The 19,266-nt window shown below is 37.9% G+C and overlaps 1 protein-coding gene and 1 long non-coding RNA gene across 2 annotated transcripts in view; one reads left to right on the top strand and one right to left on the bottom strand.

Moving 5' to 3' along the window:
• The window catches only part of LOC149135568 (uncharacterized), a 440,654-nt gene that overhangs the window by 375,113 nt on the left and 46,275 nt on the right, over positions 1 to 19,266 (bottom strand). The window lies entirely within an intron of this gene.
• Positions 1 to 19,266, top strand: part of LOC149135569 (myotubularin-related protein 13-like) — a 223,748-nt gene that overhangs the window by 160,484 nt on the left and 43,998 nt on the right. The window contains exons 14-15 of the mRNA XM_089351883.1: positions 16,045 to 16,210; positions 17,722 to 17,871. Coding sequence (XP_089208009.1) covers positions 16,045 to 16,210; positions 17,722 to 17,871 — 316 coding nt within the window. The remainder of the gene's footprint in view (positions 1 to 16,044; positions 16,211 to 17,721; positions 17,872 to 19,266) is intronic.

Genomic DNA, 19,266 nt, shown 5'->3' with positions numbered 1-19,266 from the left:
ATGAAATTTTAACCCGAACATAACAGATGAGCATTATTTAGAAAATGATGTCACACGTTATTGAGGCTACCATTCTTTCTGGATGTGCAAAAGGGGATGACGTCTTTATTCCAAGAATTCCTCTTACCCCATCAGGAGCAGACATTCATTTTACATTCAGAAGACTACAATTCCCCCTTCGTGTGACTTTTGCCATGTCCATAAACAAATATCAGGGTCAAACACTGTCTGTAGCTGGTCTTCTCTTGGAAGAGCCCTGCTTCTTACATGGACAACTGTATGTTGGCTGCTCAAGAGTGGGCAGCAACAAAAAACCTATTTGTATATGCTCCACAAGGGAAAACAAGGAACATAGTTTACAATGAGGTGTTATAATCACAACAGCAAGAAAGTATGTACATGATCACCTTCTTTTACGAAACTTCATTGACTTTCATATATTTATATTGATATACATATATATATACGTGTGTTTGGGTGCGTGTGTGTATATACATCTCTATATATAAAGATGATGCGTAGTCTAGACGGCGTTTTTAGATTTCATTATTCTCTTTAACCTGGGCAACGCCGGGTATTTCTGCTAGTATATATATATAAATAAATATATAATAAAGTAAAGTTGTGGAATACCGTACGAGTGGAAATATATATGAAAGAAGGTTTGAAAATGCACTTATTTTAAAAAAATATTTATTTACTTAACCGGTTTCACTTTTTTAGAAAAAGATTATCAAAAGTCTTTGAGAATAATAAAAAATGTTAAAAAACAGTTCGAGAATTAAAATGCATATATACATTCTTTGATGATAAAATATATTTAAAGTATAAAGCTTTGTATGAACTTTGTATTGTTACATACTGATTATCACACATTCTCTGATATTAAAATGAAAATGTTAAAAACAGTGTATGAAAATACACATATGGAATAATACATATACATATTCTTATACATATTCTTTGACAATCGAATAAAGTTGAAGAGGAACTGACCTGGCTTTTTCCTCTTGTGTATATTGAGGGAATGTTTTACTGTCTTAAGAGACAGTATGACTGGCTAGCTGGGGTGGGAGGGAAGAAGAGTTAAAAAGGATTTTTTAATTTTATTTTTGGTTGGTCTGTGACAGTCTGTCATGGTTCACTGGTTTTTGGGACTGGTTTTGTGCACATCTCTATGTGTGTGTGTATATATGTGTGTTTGTGTCCGTGTGTGTGTGTGTGTGTGTGCCGTTTTTATTGGTCCCAGAGTTTATTGTGGAATGTGTATATGAGTGTGTGTTTGAGTGTTTTTTGTGTTGGTGGGATGTTAGGTGTGTGTACGTGAGAGTGTGCGTATATCTCTTTGTCTGAGTATGTATGTGTTGTTTTGATAGTCCTTGTGGTGTGTGTGTGTGTGAGAGCAACCGTATGTATGTGTGAGGGTGTGTACGTATATGTGCGTATGTGTGTGTATGTATGTGTGCATCTGTGTGTGTGCGTGGGAGTGTTTTGTGTGAGTGTGGGAGTGTGTGTGTGTCTCCCTGTCTGAGTGGGTGTGTTGTTTTAAATATCCTTGTGGTGTGTGTGTGTGTGTGTGTAAGCAAACGTATGTGTGTGATGGTTCATATGTATGTGTATGTCTATGTCTGTGTGCGTGCGTGCGTGTGTGGCATGTGTATATGAGTATTGTGTGTTTTATCTATGGTAGGATGGTGTGTGTATGTGTGTGCACGTTTGTGTGAGTGTGTATGTGTGTGATTAATATTTGTTAGGGTGTTGTGTGTGTGTATGTGTATATGTGTTTGTTCGTGTGTGTGCGTTTGTGAGTGCGTGTGTTTGTGTGTTTTTTGTGTCGGTGGGGATGTTAGGTGTGTGTACGTGAGAGTGTGTGTATATCTATTTTTCTGAGTATGTATGTGTTGTTTTAATCGTCCTTGTGGTGCGTGTGTGTGAGAGAGAGCAACCGTATGTATGTGTGAGAGAGAGCAACCGTATGTATGTGTGAGGGTGTGTACATATGTGTGTGTCTGTGTGTGTATGTATGTGTGCATCTGTGTGTGTGCGTGGGAGTGTTTTTTGTGAGTGTGGGAGTGTGTGTGTACGTGAGTGTGTGTGTGTCTCTCTCTGTCTGAGTGAGTGTGTTGTTTTAAATACCCTTGTGGTGTGTGTGTGTGTGTAAGTAACCGTATGTGTGTCTGATGGTTCATATGTATGTGTATGACTGTATGTGTACGTATGTCTATTTGTGTTGTGTGTTGGTGGAGGTGTTATGTGTGTGTACGTGAGTTTGTGTGTGTCTCTAAGTATGTTTGTGTTTGAATTGTCATTGTGGTGCGTGTGTGTGTGAGAGAGCAACTGTATGTGTGTGCATGAGGGTGCATGTGTGTGTGAGCATGTATGTGTGTGTTGTATTTATTAGGTGTCCTTGTACATTGGGTTTATCCAGGTGATGTGTATGTGTGTGCATGTGTGTTCCGTGTATGTTGGTACTGGGTATGCGTTTGTATGTGTGTGTATGTGGGTATGGTTTGTGTAGTTTCCTGGTGTATATGTGTACATGTGTGTGTGCGCTGTCATTGTGAGTGATTAGTTTTGTTTGTATTGTTAGTACAATATGTGTGTATACGTGTGGGTGTGTTTGTGTGAGTGCGTCTATATATATATATATATATATATATATATATACATACATATATATACACTGAACTGCAAAAGAGATAAATTTTGATAAATCTGATAAAGTCAATTTCTTGGATGCACTTTGACCACAGTCTACGGGTTGTTGTCGTGTTCTGGTAGTGGGCGGATCCAGCACATCAAGATTGTAGGGCATGACATGTTCAATACCATGTATGCCCTCCCTGGGTGTTCAAAATGGCCATATGCCATTGGTACATGGAATGCTTGAGGTAGTTCACAAAATCCATTGGCACCTGTGCCCACACCCTGAGGAAAGCTGCCTCTAGTTCCACACTAGTTGTTGAACTTGGGACCACCTGGTTCAGCTGTCTCTGGATTTCATCACACAGGTGTTCAATTGGGTTTAAATCCAGACTGAGAGCCAGCCACGGCATGGTTCTGATGTTGTGCTGATGCAGGAAGTCCATGGTGACCCTGACTGTGTGGGAGGGAGCATTGTCCTGCTGGAACACGTGGCTACGGTGATGCGTGAAGAAGGGCACTATGTGTGGTCTTAGGATCTGGTCAGTGTTGCACTGTGATGCCATTCCCTCTGCCTGCACCAACATTTTGGAACACATGGGGCCTAATTCTCTGATTCAGGCACCTATAGCAACCCAAACCATGATGCTTTGGCCACCCCATGTGTCTCTGTAGCATTCACCCCTCCTACGTCACACCCTCACTCTGCCATCAGAGGTGAAAATGCAGTACTGGCTCTTGTCAGAGAAGACTATCAACCTCCATTGTTGATGCCGTCAATGTCAGTGCTGTGTAGCCCACTGTAGTCATGCTTGACAGTGGCGGGTGGTGAGGAAAGGCCCTTGAGCAGGATGACGGCAACACAGGTTGTTGGCAGCCAGTCGACATTGTACTGTGTCGTTGCTGATGGGTCACTGTCTATTGCCAATGGTTTCATGAGCTGTCATGCTGGCCAGTCTGAAGCAACCACAGAGATGTTGCAGGTAGATGAAGCAGTCCTGCCTGAGTGTGGTCACCTGGGGGTGCCCTCTGTGGTACGGTTTGCAGTGCTGTTGGTGTTGTTGTATCATTGTTGCAGGTGATAGATGGTGCTGACATGGGCATTGTAAGCTTTTGCAACAACCAGGGCATGCTGCCCTGCTTTCAATTGGCTGATAGCTTGTTTTCTCTGTGGTGCTGATTGTTGGGTCATACTTGATGCGTCCAAATTGTGAATGCTAGGAATGCGATTCAAGTTGATTTTTATACCCATAACCTCCATGAGATTCATGTGCATTTCGGTTATATATAAACAAGAATGCATTTTGCCGCCAAAACGAATATGAGAATTTCTCTCATGTTATCCACTGCAGTATAGTTTGCTCTAACAGAACATCCATGTTTAACTAGGGATATATATATATATATATATATATATATGAAAACTTTATCTTTGAGATCAACTCACTATTGCATGTATACTCTTTTTATTTTTGCTCTAGACATTCTTTTATACTCTTTTACTTGTTTCAGTCATTTGACTGGAGCACTGCCTTTATAGTTGAGCAAACCCCAGAGCTTATTCTTTGTAAGCCTAGTACTTATTCTATCGGTCTTTTTTGCTGAACCGCTAAGTTACGGGGACGCACACACACCAGCATCGGTTGTCAAGTGATGCTGGAGGACAAACAGACACATAAACATATATAAACACATATATATATATATATATATATATATATATATAAGTATATATATATGAGAATTTCTCTCATGTATAAGTATATATATATATATATATATATATATATATATATACTTATACGACGGGCTTCTTCCAGTTTCCGTCTACCAAATCCACTCACATGGCATTGGTCGGCCCAAGGCTATAGTAGAAGACACTTGCTGAAGGTGCCATACAGTAGGACTGAACCCGGGACCATGTGGTTGGTAAGCAAGCTACTTATCACACAGCCACTCCTGCGCCTACATTGAAAAAAAATATATTTGTTGAATTCTCTTCAGTGAAATATTTTCACCATTTAATTGCTGTTAGATATTGAAGCTGTGACTTCATTTATTTTGACAATTCTCTGTTATCTCATATATTTTCTACATTTCAAACTAATAAATCTGACTACAAGCTATATTTCTTTTAATCATTCTGTAATTGTTCCAATGGCCACCCATGCATTTTATCTATTTTTCCAGCACTGGATCCCCATCAAGTTCCTGTAATTCATCAGAATCATCCTTACACTATCAAGATGTAGACTCTTTTGAACATTCTGATAACACTAGTCAACAAAATTAAATGTATTATATTCATTATGAATGCAAACCAACTTTCTAGACTAAGTTTTTCATGCTGATTTCAAAATTTCACTATATTTGTATGCAGCACATATCAGTTTTCCAGCAGATATATGCAAATATTTACATATCTCCTAATATAATAATGAGAGCAGTGTTTATATATATATATATATATATATATATATATATATATATATATATATATATTTATATTTGTCCCAAATCACACAGGAGGGAGTAGAAGAAAGAGTAGTATAAGTGAAGGGAGAGGAGAAAAAATAGTAATTCAGTGAAGGAGAAGTAGTGAGAGTAATAGTCCTGACTGAGAGAGTGTGAGAGAAAGTAATAGCAATGAGAGAGAGGAAGTGGCAAAGAGCACATTCTGTATCTTTTGCTTTTCTCCATCACAATATATGACTAAGAAAGGAAGGAGGGGATAGATGAATAATGAAGGAAGGGGTGAAAAAAAAATCAACATTTTCACTCTGTGTGAGTATATGTGTGTGTATGTAAAAGGAGGTGTGTGTATGTAAAAGGAGGTATGTGAATGTTTGTGTGTGTGTGTATGCAATGGAAATGGGATGGAGAACGTTCAACGCTGAAAAGAAAAATCAAACAGCATTTCCACTTTGTGTGAGTATATGTGTGTGCATGTGCAAAGGAGGTGTGTGAATGTATGTGAACTTTGACAAGTGTATTAATTTGATTTACCATCCATATCTTTTACTATAATAATACTCTTATGTGTTTCTTTGTCACAACATATGAATGAGAAAGGAAGGGGTGATGGTAAGCTTGGTAGTGGGATGTTGGAAGTTCTATGATGAAAAAATAATCAAATAACATTTTATCTCTGCGTGAGTGTATGTGTGTGTATATTAAAGGAAGTCATGTGAGTGTTTGTGTGTGTGTGCGTGTGCACAATGGAAATGGGATGGTGAACATTCAACACTGAAAAGAAAAATCAAACAGCATTTCAATTTGAGTATGTGTGTGCATGTACAAGGGAAGTATGTGAATGTTTGTATCTGTGATTATTTTGTACCTTATTTATATATAAAATACTACAATTAGCTGTCAGTTTTGATGGTACAGAGCTAGCTAGTTTGCATATATGAAATCATTGATGTAATAAATAAGGACATTATTTTTAGAAAGTAAATGAGTTAAAAATCACCACTATCATTCTACAAAGAGTGAATACACAAAAATAGGTCAGACGAAACAAAGTTAGAAACATTGTGATTTGGATTTCCTGCAGTATTCCTGATCTGGATGATCAGGGTAAAGTGTCCAGCAGTAGTCAGCCAGCATACTGTCAATTCAGAAGCCTTGGTACCGTTTCTCCATAGCACTAATGTCCTGGTGAAATCTTTCACCATGTTCATCAGACACTGCTCCAAGGTTATCTGTGAAGAAATCCAGATGGAAGTCCAAGAAGTGAACTTTCTGTGATATGCTACAACTCATTGCCGAGTAACATTTCAGAAGATTCTTGATGCCATCCTTGTAGTCTGTTGCCTTCTTGTTGCTCAAGAAATTCTCACAGATCCAATTGAAAGTATTCCAGGCAGGCAGTTCCAGTTCGTCCAGTATTGTCTTGGAGTTGACATCTTTGAGTACTTTTATTTGGGGTCTGACAAAGATACCCTCTTTCAACTTCACTTGAGTGATTTTGGAAAACTTTTCTACAATATACTCAAACCCTCTGGAATTTCTCTTCCCCAGTGTCTTTACGAACTGTTTCATCAGTTCAAGCTTTATGTGCAAAGGAGACAATAAGACATTACATGGATCTACAAGAGGTGTCTTCTTGATGCTAGACAGTCCTGGCTGGTATGATGTTCTTGTCTGTCAGTTGCCCAACTATCCCATAGACACAAGAAACAACAGTATTTTGTGAAATCTGCCTGTATTCCCATTAACATTCTGTTAAATCTCCACATATTTCCATGAGTATCTTTCATAGGCAATGGCAAGAAGTAAAAGTTCCATATTCTCATAAGGTACATGAAGATGAACGGAGTGTGCAATAGGAATGGAGGGCTTCAAATTGCCATTATGGAGAAGTACAGCTTTTAAACTTTGTTTTGAAGAGTCAATAAACAAACGCCACTCTCCAGGATCATGATTTTGTGATAAACAATCAAAAAGTCCATTGATGTTACTGCAAAAGCAAAGCGGGCCTTCAACAGAAAACACGTTTGTAGAACCACATTTCTCTGCCGAAAATAAGTTATACGAACACTGTGCTCTAGCAGATACTTCTCATTCAGTCTTGATGCCATCAGTTCTGCTTTATCTTTTGAGAGGGATAAGTCTCTGACAAGGTCATTCACTTCGGCTTGAGAAAATTTCTGAGATTCAAAGCTATCATCATCAGCCATGCAATCTTCCTCAGCAGTACTATCGTGACAGTCAGAAACATCATCTGATGTTTCACTACCATCATCTGGGGGAACTGGAATTGGAAGATTTCCATTGTGAGGCACATGTCTCATTGCAGAATCCAAATTGGGTTACACAATTTTGTGTTTATTCTTCATAGAAAATCCTGTGACAAAAATAACAGTCATTAAAATGGTCTTTTGACTCCCTCCATATCATTGGAATGGCAGAAGGCATGGACTCCTTCTTATTATTAAACCAGTTACATAAGCCATTTAAACAAGCTGAGCAGATAAAATGTGATTCCCATAACTTGTCCTGATCTCCAAGAGGACAGTCAAAGTATAGCTTATAAATCTTCTTGATCTCTGGTGTTATTGTACGTTTTTGAGCTTTCACAATAAATTGTCCACAGACATAGCAAAACACATCAGGATGATTTCTACACTGTCTTGACATTGTTAACACTGTAAAACAAGTTAGGAAGTAGATACAAACGGTTATACCTATATTGAACTTGATGAAATATTTCATCAGATCAATTATGACTGGACAATTTGAGATGTTGAAATACCCATTTCATCAAACAAAACTTGATGTAACCCACTGCATCTGAACTATGCAGCAAAGAATAATATAGTTTATTTTAAAGGTATGTTTCCATGATGTCAATGAAATACACGCATACATGTCATTAATTGGAATTTCTATATAATGCATGAACTAAAGCCAAAAAAACTTTCTCATCTTGAAAACTATATGTGATGTCAAAAAACTAATTGTATATTTGAAATCAGCATTAAAAACTTCACTAAATACACCTTAACATATGTTTAATGAAAAATACTTCTTGGCCAATGTAATCATGCAAGGGAAAGTATTTAAGTGAAGAGGGATATAAATTCTTTGGATGAATTCTTGGAAGTAGTTGAAGTTTCTAATTCTTTCAAACAACCTGTGAGAAAGGAAGCACAGGAAAATAGTTTTGAAAAAGAATACAGCCATCATTTGTGAGCTCCACCTAGCATTTTTTTTTATACTTCTTTTTCTAGAATGAGTTCCTTTCTGCTTGAGATACCTTGCCAAAACATCTGAACCTTGAAACATTTCTCAATTAGCATAAATTATAATTTTTTAAAAGCATTTTGTCAATCTCATTGGATTTCTGTTGCTATAGAAGGCCAAACTAGAACTTGTTAACCACAGAGAACTCTAACAGCAATCCAGTATTTTTGATATCGTGGTCAGGTATCTGATTGTCTGATATTAGAAAGAACTATCAGTTGAAATAATTCCTTCTAGATTTATTTGATCTTCTTTAATTAGTCTAACCTTAATTTGCTTTTTACACCACTGAACTTTGAATCCAAGTCAGTGTGGTGGTACTTAATCTTGTTTTAGCTGGATTTTAATACCATTGCTTTGCTCAAAAATTGCTTGGCTGGCTTTTGATAGGAAACATAGCCATTATTCTTGTTGTTGTTAGTGTATGTATAATTGTTGTATCAAAAATTAAAAAGAAGAGCAACTTTATGTTATTTCCTAATTTAAAAAAAAATGTTATTTGATATCTACTGCTGTTAATTAAGAAGTTAAAATCTATTGCCAACTATGCTAAAAACCAAACTAAAAAAATGCAAGTATAGACACTAATAAATTGTTCATTTTCTGCCTCCTGAGTTTTTTTTAAGAGGTACCACCATAGGATCTTGTTGTTACACATAGAGAATGAAGATAGGGTTGCAAAATTATTTTCCACTCTCACGATATTAACACAATACTAGAGACAGCAACCTAATCTCCTTTAAGTTATGTTGTTATTTTAAAACAAGAGTGGCATATTGTATACCTCTGAATAAGAAAAAATATACTGGATGGTCATTTCTTGAATACCTTCACCTATGGGTAATATTCTTGTAGACAGTTGGAAAATTGCTAGGGCATTATGGGAAAAACTATATACTGAATGTGTCCATGTACTTTGGAGAGAATCACGCTAAACATACCAAACTGAAACAAGACAAAGAAAAGAAACCCCATAAATATTAATGATCCTTTCAAATATTCAACTTGTAACCATGTTTGTCTATCTAAGACTGGTCTTCTTATTTATTCAAGGATACATGAATCAGAGCAAGCTAATAATAAATCACTGCCACATGAAAAGAATATATGTCTATCAATTATGTAATAAATGTCATCTTTCTATTGGTAACCTGAAGAGACACATGTCTATATACAGTAGCAATTGTCATCATTCTGCATTGCATTAACTGAGAAGAGACATCTTGTGCTAAACTGCAAATGGTTGTACTCATTTTGGAGTTGACTTCCATCATATATATGTACATTCCTCCATACACATATATACATATTTGCACATATTTTCATATATCAGTTTGCAAGTATACACACATATTCATGTATCTGTACACACACGTGCATATATGTATTTAGTCATGTATATGTGACTATATACACTACAAAATCAACATATGTGACTATATACATGAAAATAGTGGTGAGGAAAATATGAGTAGCTGTTATTACATAAATGGAAAAGAGAGGTGACCTTGGAGAATCTGAGATGATCATTGATTGCTCTCGGAGAAGAAGAGTCTAGAATAAAGATGAGGTTTTTCTCTTTGTAGATGAAGGTTGAACTGTGATGTGATTCCTTATAACTGAAAGCTATTTGAAAGAATGGCTTGTGAGGAATTAAAATATTTAGGTTTGAGTTTACTCTAGGCACAAGGCCCAAAATTTTTGGGGAGGGGGCCAGTTGATTAGATCGACCCCAGTACGCAACTGGTACTTAATTTATCAACCCCGAAAGGATGAAAGGCAGAGTCAACCTTGGCGGAATTTGAATTCAAACCGTAAAGGCAGACAAAATACTGCTAAGCATTTCGTCGGCGTACTAACATTTCTGCCAGCTCGCTGCCTTAAAATATAATGTATTCTTTACAACTCTAGGCACAAGGCCCAAAATTTGGGGGAGTTCGGGGGGGGGGGGGAGTTGGACCCCAGTATGCAACAGGTACTTAATTTAACAACCCCGAAAGGATGAAAGGCAAAGTCAACCTCAGTGGAATTTGAACTCAGAACGTAAAGTCAGATGAAATACTGCTAAGCATTTTGCCCGGTGTGCTAATGTTTCTGCCAGCTCGCCACCTCAGATAACTTGAATATTGTTATAAGAATGTATTCACAGAAATAATAATTTTAATCACATTGAGTTTCACCTGTATATCCTTTGCAAATATTGTAGGCATAATTGAGAAGTTTGCTTCACAACCACATGGTTTTGGGTTCAACTTCACTGTGCAGCACCTTGGATAAATGTCTTCTACTATTGGCCAGGGCTGACCAATAACTTGTAAAGGAAATTGGCTGAGAGAAACTACAGGAATCCTGTTGTACATGTGTGTGTGTGTGTGGATGCATGTGCAAATATGCACCAAATGTTTATATATTCCAGGCCTATCTCTGCTTTTTATGTGGCACCAGCATGAGAGTTTTTTATGTGGAACCACCACAGTATGTGTCCCTTGAAAACATTTAGAAAATGCCAGCATGGAAAACCCTTTCCATGCTGGCATGGGTTGGATGGTTTTTACTGAGGTCTGCAGAGCCAGCAGCGGCACCAGGTTCCAATCTGATTTGGCAATGTTTCTACAGCTGGATGCCCTACTCTGAGAGTGTAGCGGGTGCTTTTTATATGCCACTGGCAAAGGAGCCAGTCAGGCAGGCCTGTCATTAATCATGTTCAGATAGTGCTTTTTATGTGCCACCAGCATGGGAGCCAGTCAGGTGGTACTGGCATTTGTCATATTCAGATGGTATACCCATGTGTAAATATGTATATATATTTCAGTAGTTTTGAATACATATACATGTACAACATCTGTGAAATTAGAGAGCTTCTTGTACAAGATAATGTAGAATAACAAGTGAGTCATTTACTACAACATATTGTACATATTAAAAGTAATCAAACCTGTGTGATAGCTGAAGAGTGATAAATATAATTTTCTTATTTTTCCTGTTATTTTGTCATTTTTAAAAATTAACATCCTCATGCTCTCGCTAACTACTTTCATGAGAAAAATTGAATATTCATATATCCAAACTAAAATGCTGTAATTATCACACTGTTTAGTAAAATGTCTGCCATTGTTATTGACCACACTCAAATGGTATTTTTTACGTGCCACCTGCATGTCCAGCAGAACTGGTAACATTGCCAGTCCAGCGGCACTGGCAACAACCTTGCTTGAATGTTGTTTTTCATGTGCCACCGGCACATATGCCAGTAAGGTGATGCTGGTAACGACCACACTTGAATGGTGCTTTTTACATGCCACCGGCACGGAAGCCAGTCAGCAGCCCTGGTAACAATCACACTCGGATGGTGCTCTTAATGTTCTACTTGCACCGATGCCAGTCAAGCTGTGCTGTCTTCGGCCGCGTCAGTGAATTTGATTTCGATTTCACTTGCCTCAACAGGTCTTCACAAGCAGAGTTTAGTTTCCAATGAAAGAAAGGTATGCATAAGTGGGCTGGTTACACCACTGGCATGGGCCATCGGTTATGGTCTCACTTAGCTTGCCGGGTCTTCTCAAGCACAGCATATTTCCAAAGGTCTCGGTCACTAGTCATTGCCTCAGTGAGGCCTAATGTTCGAAGGTCGTGTTTCACCACTGCATCCCAGGTCTTCCTCAGTCTACTTCTACCACAGGTTCCCTCAACCGCTAGGGTGTGGCACTTTTTCACACAACTATCCTCATCCATTCTCACCACATGACCGTATCAGCGCAGTCGTCTCTCTTGCACACCACATCTGATGCTTCTTAGGTCCTACTTTTCTCTCAGGACACTTACACTCTGTTGTGTATGCACACTGACATTACACATCCAGTGGAGCTTACTAGCTTCATTCCTTGCAAGCTTATACATGTCCTCAGCAGTCACGACCCATGTTTCACTGCCATGTAGCAGGGCTGTTCGTACACGTGTCATACAGTCTATTTTTTACTCAGAGCGAGAGGCCCTTAGTCACCAGCAGAGGTAAGAGCTCTCTGAAATTTGCCCAGGCTATTCTTATTCTAGCAGCTACACTTTCAGAGCATCCACCCCTGCTACTGATTTGGTCACCTACGTAATGGCAGCTGTCAACTACTTGTAGTTTTTCTCCCTGGAATGTGGCAGAAGTTGTTCTCTGCACATTTTCAGTGTTTATTGCTCCTGAGCATCTACCACATACAAAAACTATCTTCCCAGTTAGCCTTCCTTTGATATTGTTGCACCTCTTATGTGTCCATAGCTTACACTGGGTACATCTTATAGAGTTTCTACCTATGCCTTTTCTTCAGATCGAGCAGGGCCATCTACCTGAAGGGATTTGTGGTTTGTGTGCCTTCCTACTTATTAAAACTTTGGTTTTAGCTAGGTTGATTCTAAGTCCCTTCGATTCTAATCCTTGCTTCCACACCTGAAACTTGTCCCCTAGTTCTGATAGCGACTCAGCAACTAGAGCAAGGTCATCAGCATAGAGAAGCTCCCAGGGGCATCCTGTCTTGAATTCCTCTGTTGTTGCCTGGAAGACTGTGATAAATAGGAGGGGGCTGGAGACTACCTGGAATTCTTCACTGTACTCATTGCCAACCTTCACCTTACTGACAGCGTCCCTGTACATGGCTTGCACAGATCCCACTAACCATTTTTCTATCCCTAATTTCCTCATTGACCACCTGATAAGGGATCGGGGGACCCTGTCAATGGCTTTCTCCTGTTAACGAAAGCCAGGTACAGAGGTTTATCTTTGGCTAGGTATTTCTCCTGCAGCTGTTTTACCAGAAATATAGCATCAGTGGTGCTTTTCTATGGCACAAACCCAAACTGCATCTTGTCTAGACTGACCCTCTCCCTAATTAGTTGGGCTACAACCCTCTCTGTGACTTTCATTACCTGATCCAACAGCTTGATACCTCTGTAATTATTTCTGTCTAATGTGTCACCTTTACCTTTGTAGCAGTTGACTATGGTGCTGCTACACCAGTCCTTGGGTATGACTCCTTCATGTATCACGTGGTTGACTATATGGGTGACTAGGCTATAGCCAACACTGCCAGATATTTTGAGCATCTCTGCAGTGAATGATGTTTGTCATACCGAAGCACCATGCAAACATTTCAGACCATCACGTGATGGAGCTAATTAATATTTGTTTGACAAGCTATCAACCAGATTTTCAATGACTTACATTCATGGAGGCCAAACATTTTGGCCTTAAATCCATTAAATTCCCATCCAATATCAAGGAACTGGAGGCTTTTGAAAATGACCTTTTGGCCATCATACCCTGATTAAAATTCCATAAGTCTTATAACCCTTTCCAAAGTAAACCTAGAGTAGACATTCATAGACTTAAAACTTCTGATAGGGCCCTATTCTTTTCTGAAAACACTAAAAATTTGTATGGAGTAAGCAAAAATACATGTGCACAACTACTTAGAAACATCATCACACAAACTTTCAGGAAGGCAAGAGAGCCAGAGATGCTCAATATAGAAAACACAAAGTCATGCTCAAATGATTTGAACTCACACTCTGAAGTGGAAATGTTTATATGCATCCACTACTGGTTGGATATCCTTGATTTTTGTGCACTCCATCTGCCAACATTACAACTATTATGTAATTCCAATCCCCTAGAAACAGCTGTTGGACCTGATATACTATGCCCTCTCTCCTTAGTGTTCTGTTTTTTTTCTTTTTTTGTGCTCCATGTAAGTTCATTCTGTAAATATATAAATATCTATACATGAGTGTTCATCTGATGAATATTTTCAGTTTTTGTTTCTCTCTCTCAATATATATATATATATATATATATATATATATATATATATATATAACCCTACATATATTTATATGTGTGCATGTATGTATGTATTCTTTTATTCTTTTATTGGTTTCAGTCATTTGACTGCAGCCATGCTGGAGCACTGCCTTTAGTCGAACAAATCAACCCTAGGACTTATTCTTTGTAAGCCTAGTACTTATTCTATCGATCTCTTTTGCTAAGTTACAGAGATGTGAAAACACCAACATTGGTTGTCAAGTGATGGTGGGGGGAACAAACACAGACACAAACACACACACACACACACACACACACACATATGACAGGTTTCTTTCAGTTTCTGTTTACCAAATCCACTCACAAGGCTTTGGTCGGCCTGAAGCTATAGTAGAAGACACTTGCCCAAGGAACCACGCAGTGGGACTGAACCCGGAGCCATGTGGTTGGGAAGCAAGCTTCTTACCACACAGCCACACCTGTGCCTCTATGTATATTTTATATGTTTGGTTGTGTGTATTTGTGGTAACAGTGCAGAAGTTCTGACAATAGTCTGAACTTGGAGTTTGGAGTTAACTAATACTGCAAGGTAACAGTACATTTCAAGACAAATCACACATTTTGTTTTGCATGTAGTTAATAGCATTGAAGACCTTTTAATGTTTAGAAGTTACATTATTTCTGTAAGGGTAATGCAACATAAATGAAGATAACTTCCATTATAGCTGAATTGGAAACCATTTGGGAGTATTGCTGTTCATCTTCAGTAATCTCTATCAAGTCATGATATCTTCAGTTGTCAATCTTAGGTTGTTATGACTGGAAGAAGATATGATGGGCAGAATTTATAAGGATTTGTGTAATATGAGTATAGTATCTGGAATTGTCAGAATAAATAAAGATATCTGTATTGGTTGAAATATATCAATGGTTGGTCTGAATGCATCTCTATTTCAATATTAGACAATGAAAAGAGAAGGTAAGGTGATGAAAATTTATGGTAGAATTATTGGTTTGAAAGTTGAATATTTTCAAATGAGTTATTTACATCAGTGAAAGCTCAGAATGGTTTTTACATTGTTCTCATACTGAACCATCTAGCATTCGGATTACTTTGTCAAATATAATACTTATTTATTCACATTGTTTTGAATTAATCATGCATAATCTCGTAGATTTGAGATTTTGATTATCTGTTTGTATATTCTTAGAATAACATTGCTTGGTAGGTGTGAGAAGCTGTATCTGGCCAGTTTGAACATAAAACAAGTAGAACATTTTGGCCAGATATGGCTGGTTTAAATGCTAATGATGATTACTACAAATACCCTCCCTCCCTCACTCCCTCACACCCTGTGTCTTTCTGTTTGTGCCTGTGTTTCTCTATATCTTTCTCTCTCTCTTTCTCTCTCTCTCTTTCTCTCTCTCTCTCTTATGTTCAAATAAAAATCATAATTTTGTAAACAGATACTGTTTTGATAACTTTGGTGACTAACTTACCTTTGCATTAATGACCAGTTGTAGTTGTGTGGGAGAATGATATTTACACTCACAACTACAATCAGCTTGGATTGAGAGATAATCCAACAAAAGTCAAAATTAGTGACTGTTCTCTGCTTATGAATTTCAACTTTTTGTGTCATTCAAATCCATTAATTTTCTAGGACCAACTGCTCACTCTATTTTCTTAGCTTCTGTTTCAATAGTTACAATTTTGTGATCACTTCCAGACTCATTTACCTCACTAATTTTTTTGTATGTTTTAAGGGAAAATTCATGTAAAGATGAAGTTGAATAGATTTCATTGAAAATAGTTTTGTTTCTCAGTGTTGACATTGTTTATATTATTCCAGGTTATTAAATGTGCGACCACATCAACCTAGAATAGTGCCAATGGGTCCTCCAATATCTTCAGTGGTGGATAAACAGAAAGTGGTTGATAACAATGCTCGTCGACTGGAAGTCTTAAGGAACTGCATCAATTTTATATTTGAAAATAAGATCTCAGATGCAAGAAAGGTAACTATATTCAGTATAGCCTGCAGATAAATACTTTCCCATTAACATGCTAAAGCTCCTTTCACTATATACTCACTATTAAATTGAAACTGTTGTGTGCTCGGTATGAACTGATGACAGGAGAGTGTGTGTGTGTGTGTGTATGGACATGGCAACAGAAATAGTATTAATATCAAAAAGCTATCTTTATCCCCAACTTAACATAGATATTATATTAGAATACAGACTACAGCTTTATTCCTCTTTTAAGGGGGGACTTCTCATATGGACTTGTGTTGTATAAAAGCACTCGTGTTTATATTGTTAACAGATGAGGGTAATGGAAAGGATATTATGTAGATGATAGCCTTATTGATTTGAAGTGATGAGAGGTAGTATGACACTCATCTGATATTTATGTATATTGGTAGGCCTGGTGGAAGAGAAAAGGATAGTTCAAGAAAAGATTTAGCTAGTGTATACAGTATAGAATGGGCAGAATATCTGGATGTTTCCACCATGCAACTACTCTTAACAAGCTTGGTGGAAAAGTGAAAGCAAGGAAGATGAGATCATTTTGATGAGGGATTAAAAAGGACCAGCTGCAAGTTGGGCATAGTTTGGGGAGTTTGCTTTTTTGGAATTGTGGTGCTGAGGGGAAAATGTACAGTTTGTAATGGTGGAGGATTTTCTCAAGTATCGTTAGCCCTTTTCTTTCTGAACAGCTGCAGCACAGCTGTGAGTGAACTGGCTGGAAGAATTGGGAGTTAGGGTTGAGTATGGATTGGTGAGGAAGTCGCTTAGCACAGTGATTTCAGTCACCTGCCTACCTTTTCCTGAAAGATTGGTTGAAGTGCATTTGCTACCAGGGACTTGACGTAGAACTGGCAGAGCTCAGAGAGATGGAGTGAGGGAATATAGTGTAGTATGTGGACGTGTGGTGGATTGTTGTGATGAGGCATTGGTCGAAGCAACTGATTAGTTTAGAGATGGTGGTGATTTGAAGGCAAGAAAGAGATCAAAGGTGTTAGGAGGGGCTATTTTTGTGCTGGTCAGGGAAATGTATAGAGATGAAACTAATAGATCTAGAAGTAATGGCACCAATATGGGATGTGTGTGAAAGCCACAAAGAATTGTGAGCATTGAAGTCAGTGATGATGATGACTTCAGAGAAAGGTGAAGTGAGATAGATGTTCTTGACACAAGAAGGGCCATGATCGAAGAGGCTGATATTTAGGATAGTGACAGGTTGAGTAGAATTTACACATGCATAGACTCCATCTTTCATTGTGAAGTTTGAGTATCGAGTATAGTTACAATATCATCCTGTGTGGTCTAAATGATTGAATCTGCATATCTCACTCTCTCTCTCTCCTTTATTCTCACATGCTTCTACTTCTTCATTTTTGATATATAATTAAGAAAATACTTCAAGATTCTGTATGATTTAATTTGAATTTTTTAGCAACAAGTTTTCCTTGTGGAGTGCTATTCAAAACTGTTTGTCAATTGTAAAACTTACTTCTTTTCAGATTTTCCCAGCCGTCCTGCGTGCTCTGAATAATAAAGTGGCTCGACTTGCTTTAACCCAAGAACTTAGTTACCATATTCAAAGCAACAGAGCAATGCTGGAACACCAGCAGTTTGATTTAGTAGTGCGACTTCTCAACTGTGCATTACAGGTAAATGACAATCATGTATGTGTGTGTGTATTTATTCATAAATTTTCTTTTGCTTGCTTCAGTCATTGGACTGTAACAATACTGTGGTACTGCCTTGAAAGGTTTTATTTGGACAGATGAACCTCAGTATGTATGTTTTTTTTTTTTTTAAGCTTGGCATCTATTCTATCGTCTCTTTTGCCGAACCACTAGGGAGATGTAAACAAACCAACACCAGTTGTCAAGCAGTGTATGTAGGGATGACAAATATAAAGACACACACATAGACATATAACTCATACATGGCAGGCTTTCACGCAGTTTCCGTCTACTAAAAAGTTCACTCATAAGGCACTGGTTGACTTGAAGCTAGAGTGGAAAACAGTTGCCCAAAGTGCCACACTGTGGGATTGTACCTGAAACTACATGGTTGCAAAGTGTGCTTCTTAATTGCACAGCCATGCCTATATATATATATATATATATATATATATATATATATATATATATATATATATATATATATATATATTATTGAACACACATACACAATGTATGTGCTTTGTTTGTTTTCCAGTTGGCTGTGATTTAATGTGAAGGAGAATACCGTCTCGCACCATTAGGTATTAAAACACCTGAAAGTCAAAGTCGTAATCATAGATAGGTGAGGCAACTCATCCCAAGTCCTGTTCAGGAGTGATGAACATCAATGTTTTGTTGATAAGCCACAAACATTGCGAAACATCAATGTTCATTGCTCCTGAATGGGACTTGGTGTGAGTTGCCTTGTCTGTCTTATGACTATGATTTTCAGGTGTTTTAACACCTGGTGCTTTGAGAGAGTCATTTCCAAGGCATCAAATTGTGGCTGACCAGTAAAGCACTTACATTGAGTATTGTGTATGTGCTTGAATATATATGAGAGAGAGAGAGAGTTAAATAAGATTCAGGTAAAAATCATGTAGAATGCTATGCAAAGCTCATTCAGAGTTATTGGCTATATGAGGGGGTACCCAAAAGTAACTGGAAACATTCTCTGTGAGACAAGCCCATTGTAGTTCAGGCTTCCACTGCTAGAAGACACTTGATGTGACCCTCAGGCATCAGTATGCCAACTGACATCATCAAGTGTAGTCCTACTGCCATGTGGTGCATCTTTGCTTTGCAGTGCTTCTTTCCTGTTCATCGATTTTTGTGATGGCTGAAATGAAGGAACAGTGTGCTTCCATGAAATTTTGTTTTCAACTAAGTAAACTGGTGGCCAAAACAGTTGTCATACTTCTAACATCTTACAAGGATGCTATGCCATGAGCAAAACACAAGTTTATGAGTGGTTTTCACACTTAAGGAATGGTCACTTGTTGTTTGAAGACCAACTTTGCTCAGGGCAACTGTCAACTTCCCAAACAAATGAAA

This window comes from Octopus bimaculoides, chromosome 5 (genome assembly GCF_046866305.1).
Source record: "Octopus bimaculoides isolate indiv1 chromosome 5, ASM4686630v1, whole genome shotgun sequence".
NCBI lineage: Eukaryota > Metazoa > Mollusca > Cephalopoda > Octopoda > Octopodidae > Octopus > Octopus bimaculoides.
The sequence above is the reverse complement of the archived record's forward strand: the minus strand, read 5'-3'. Positions and strand labels throughout refer to the sequence as shown.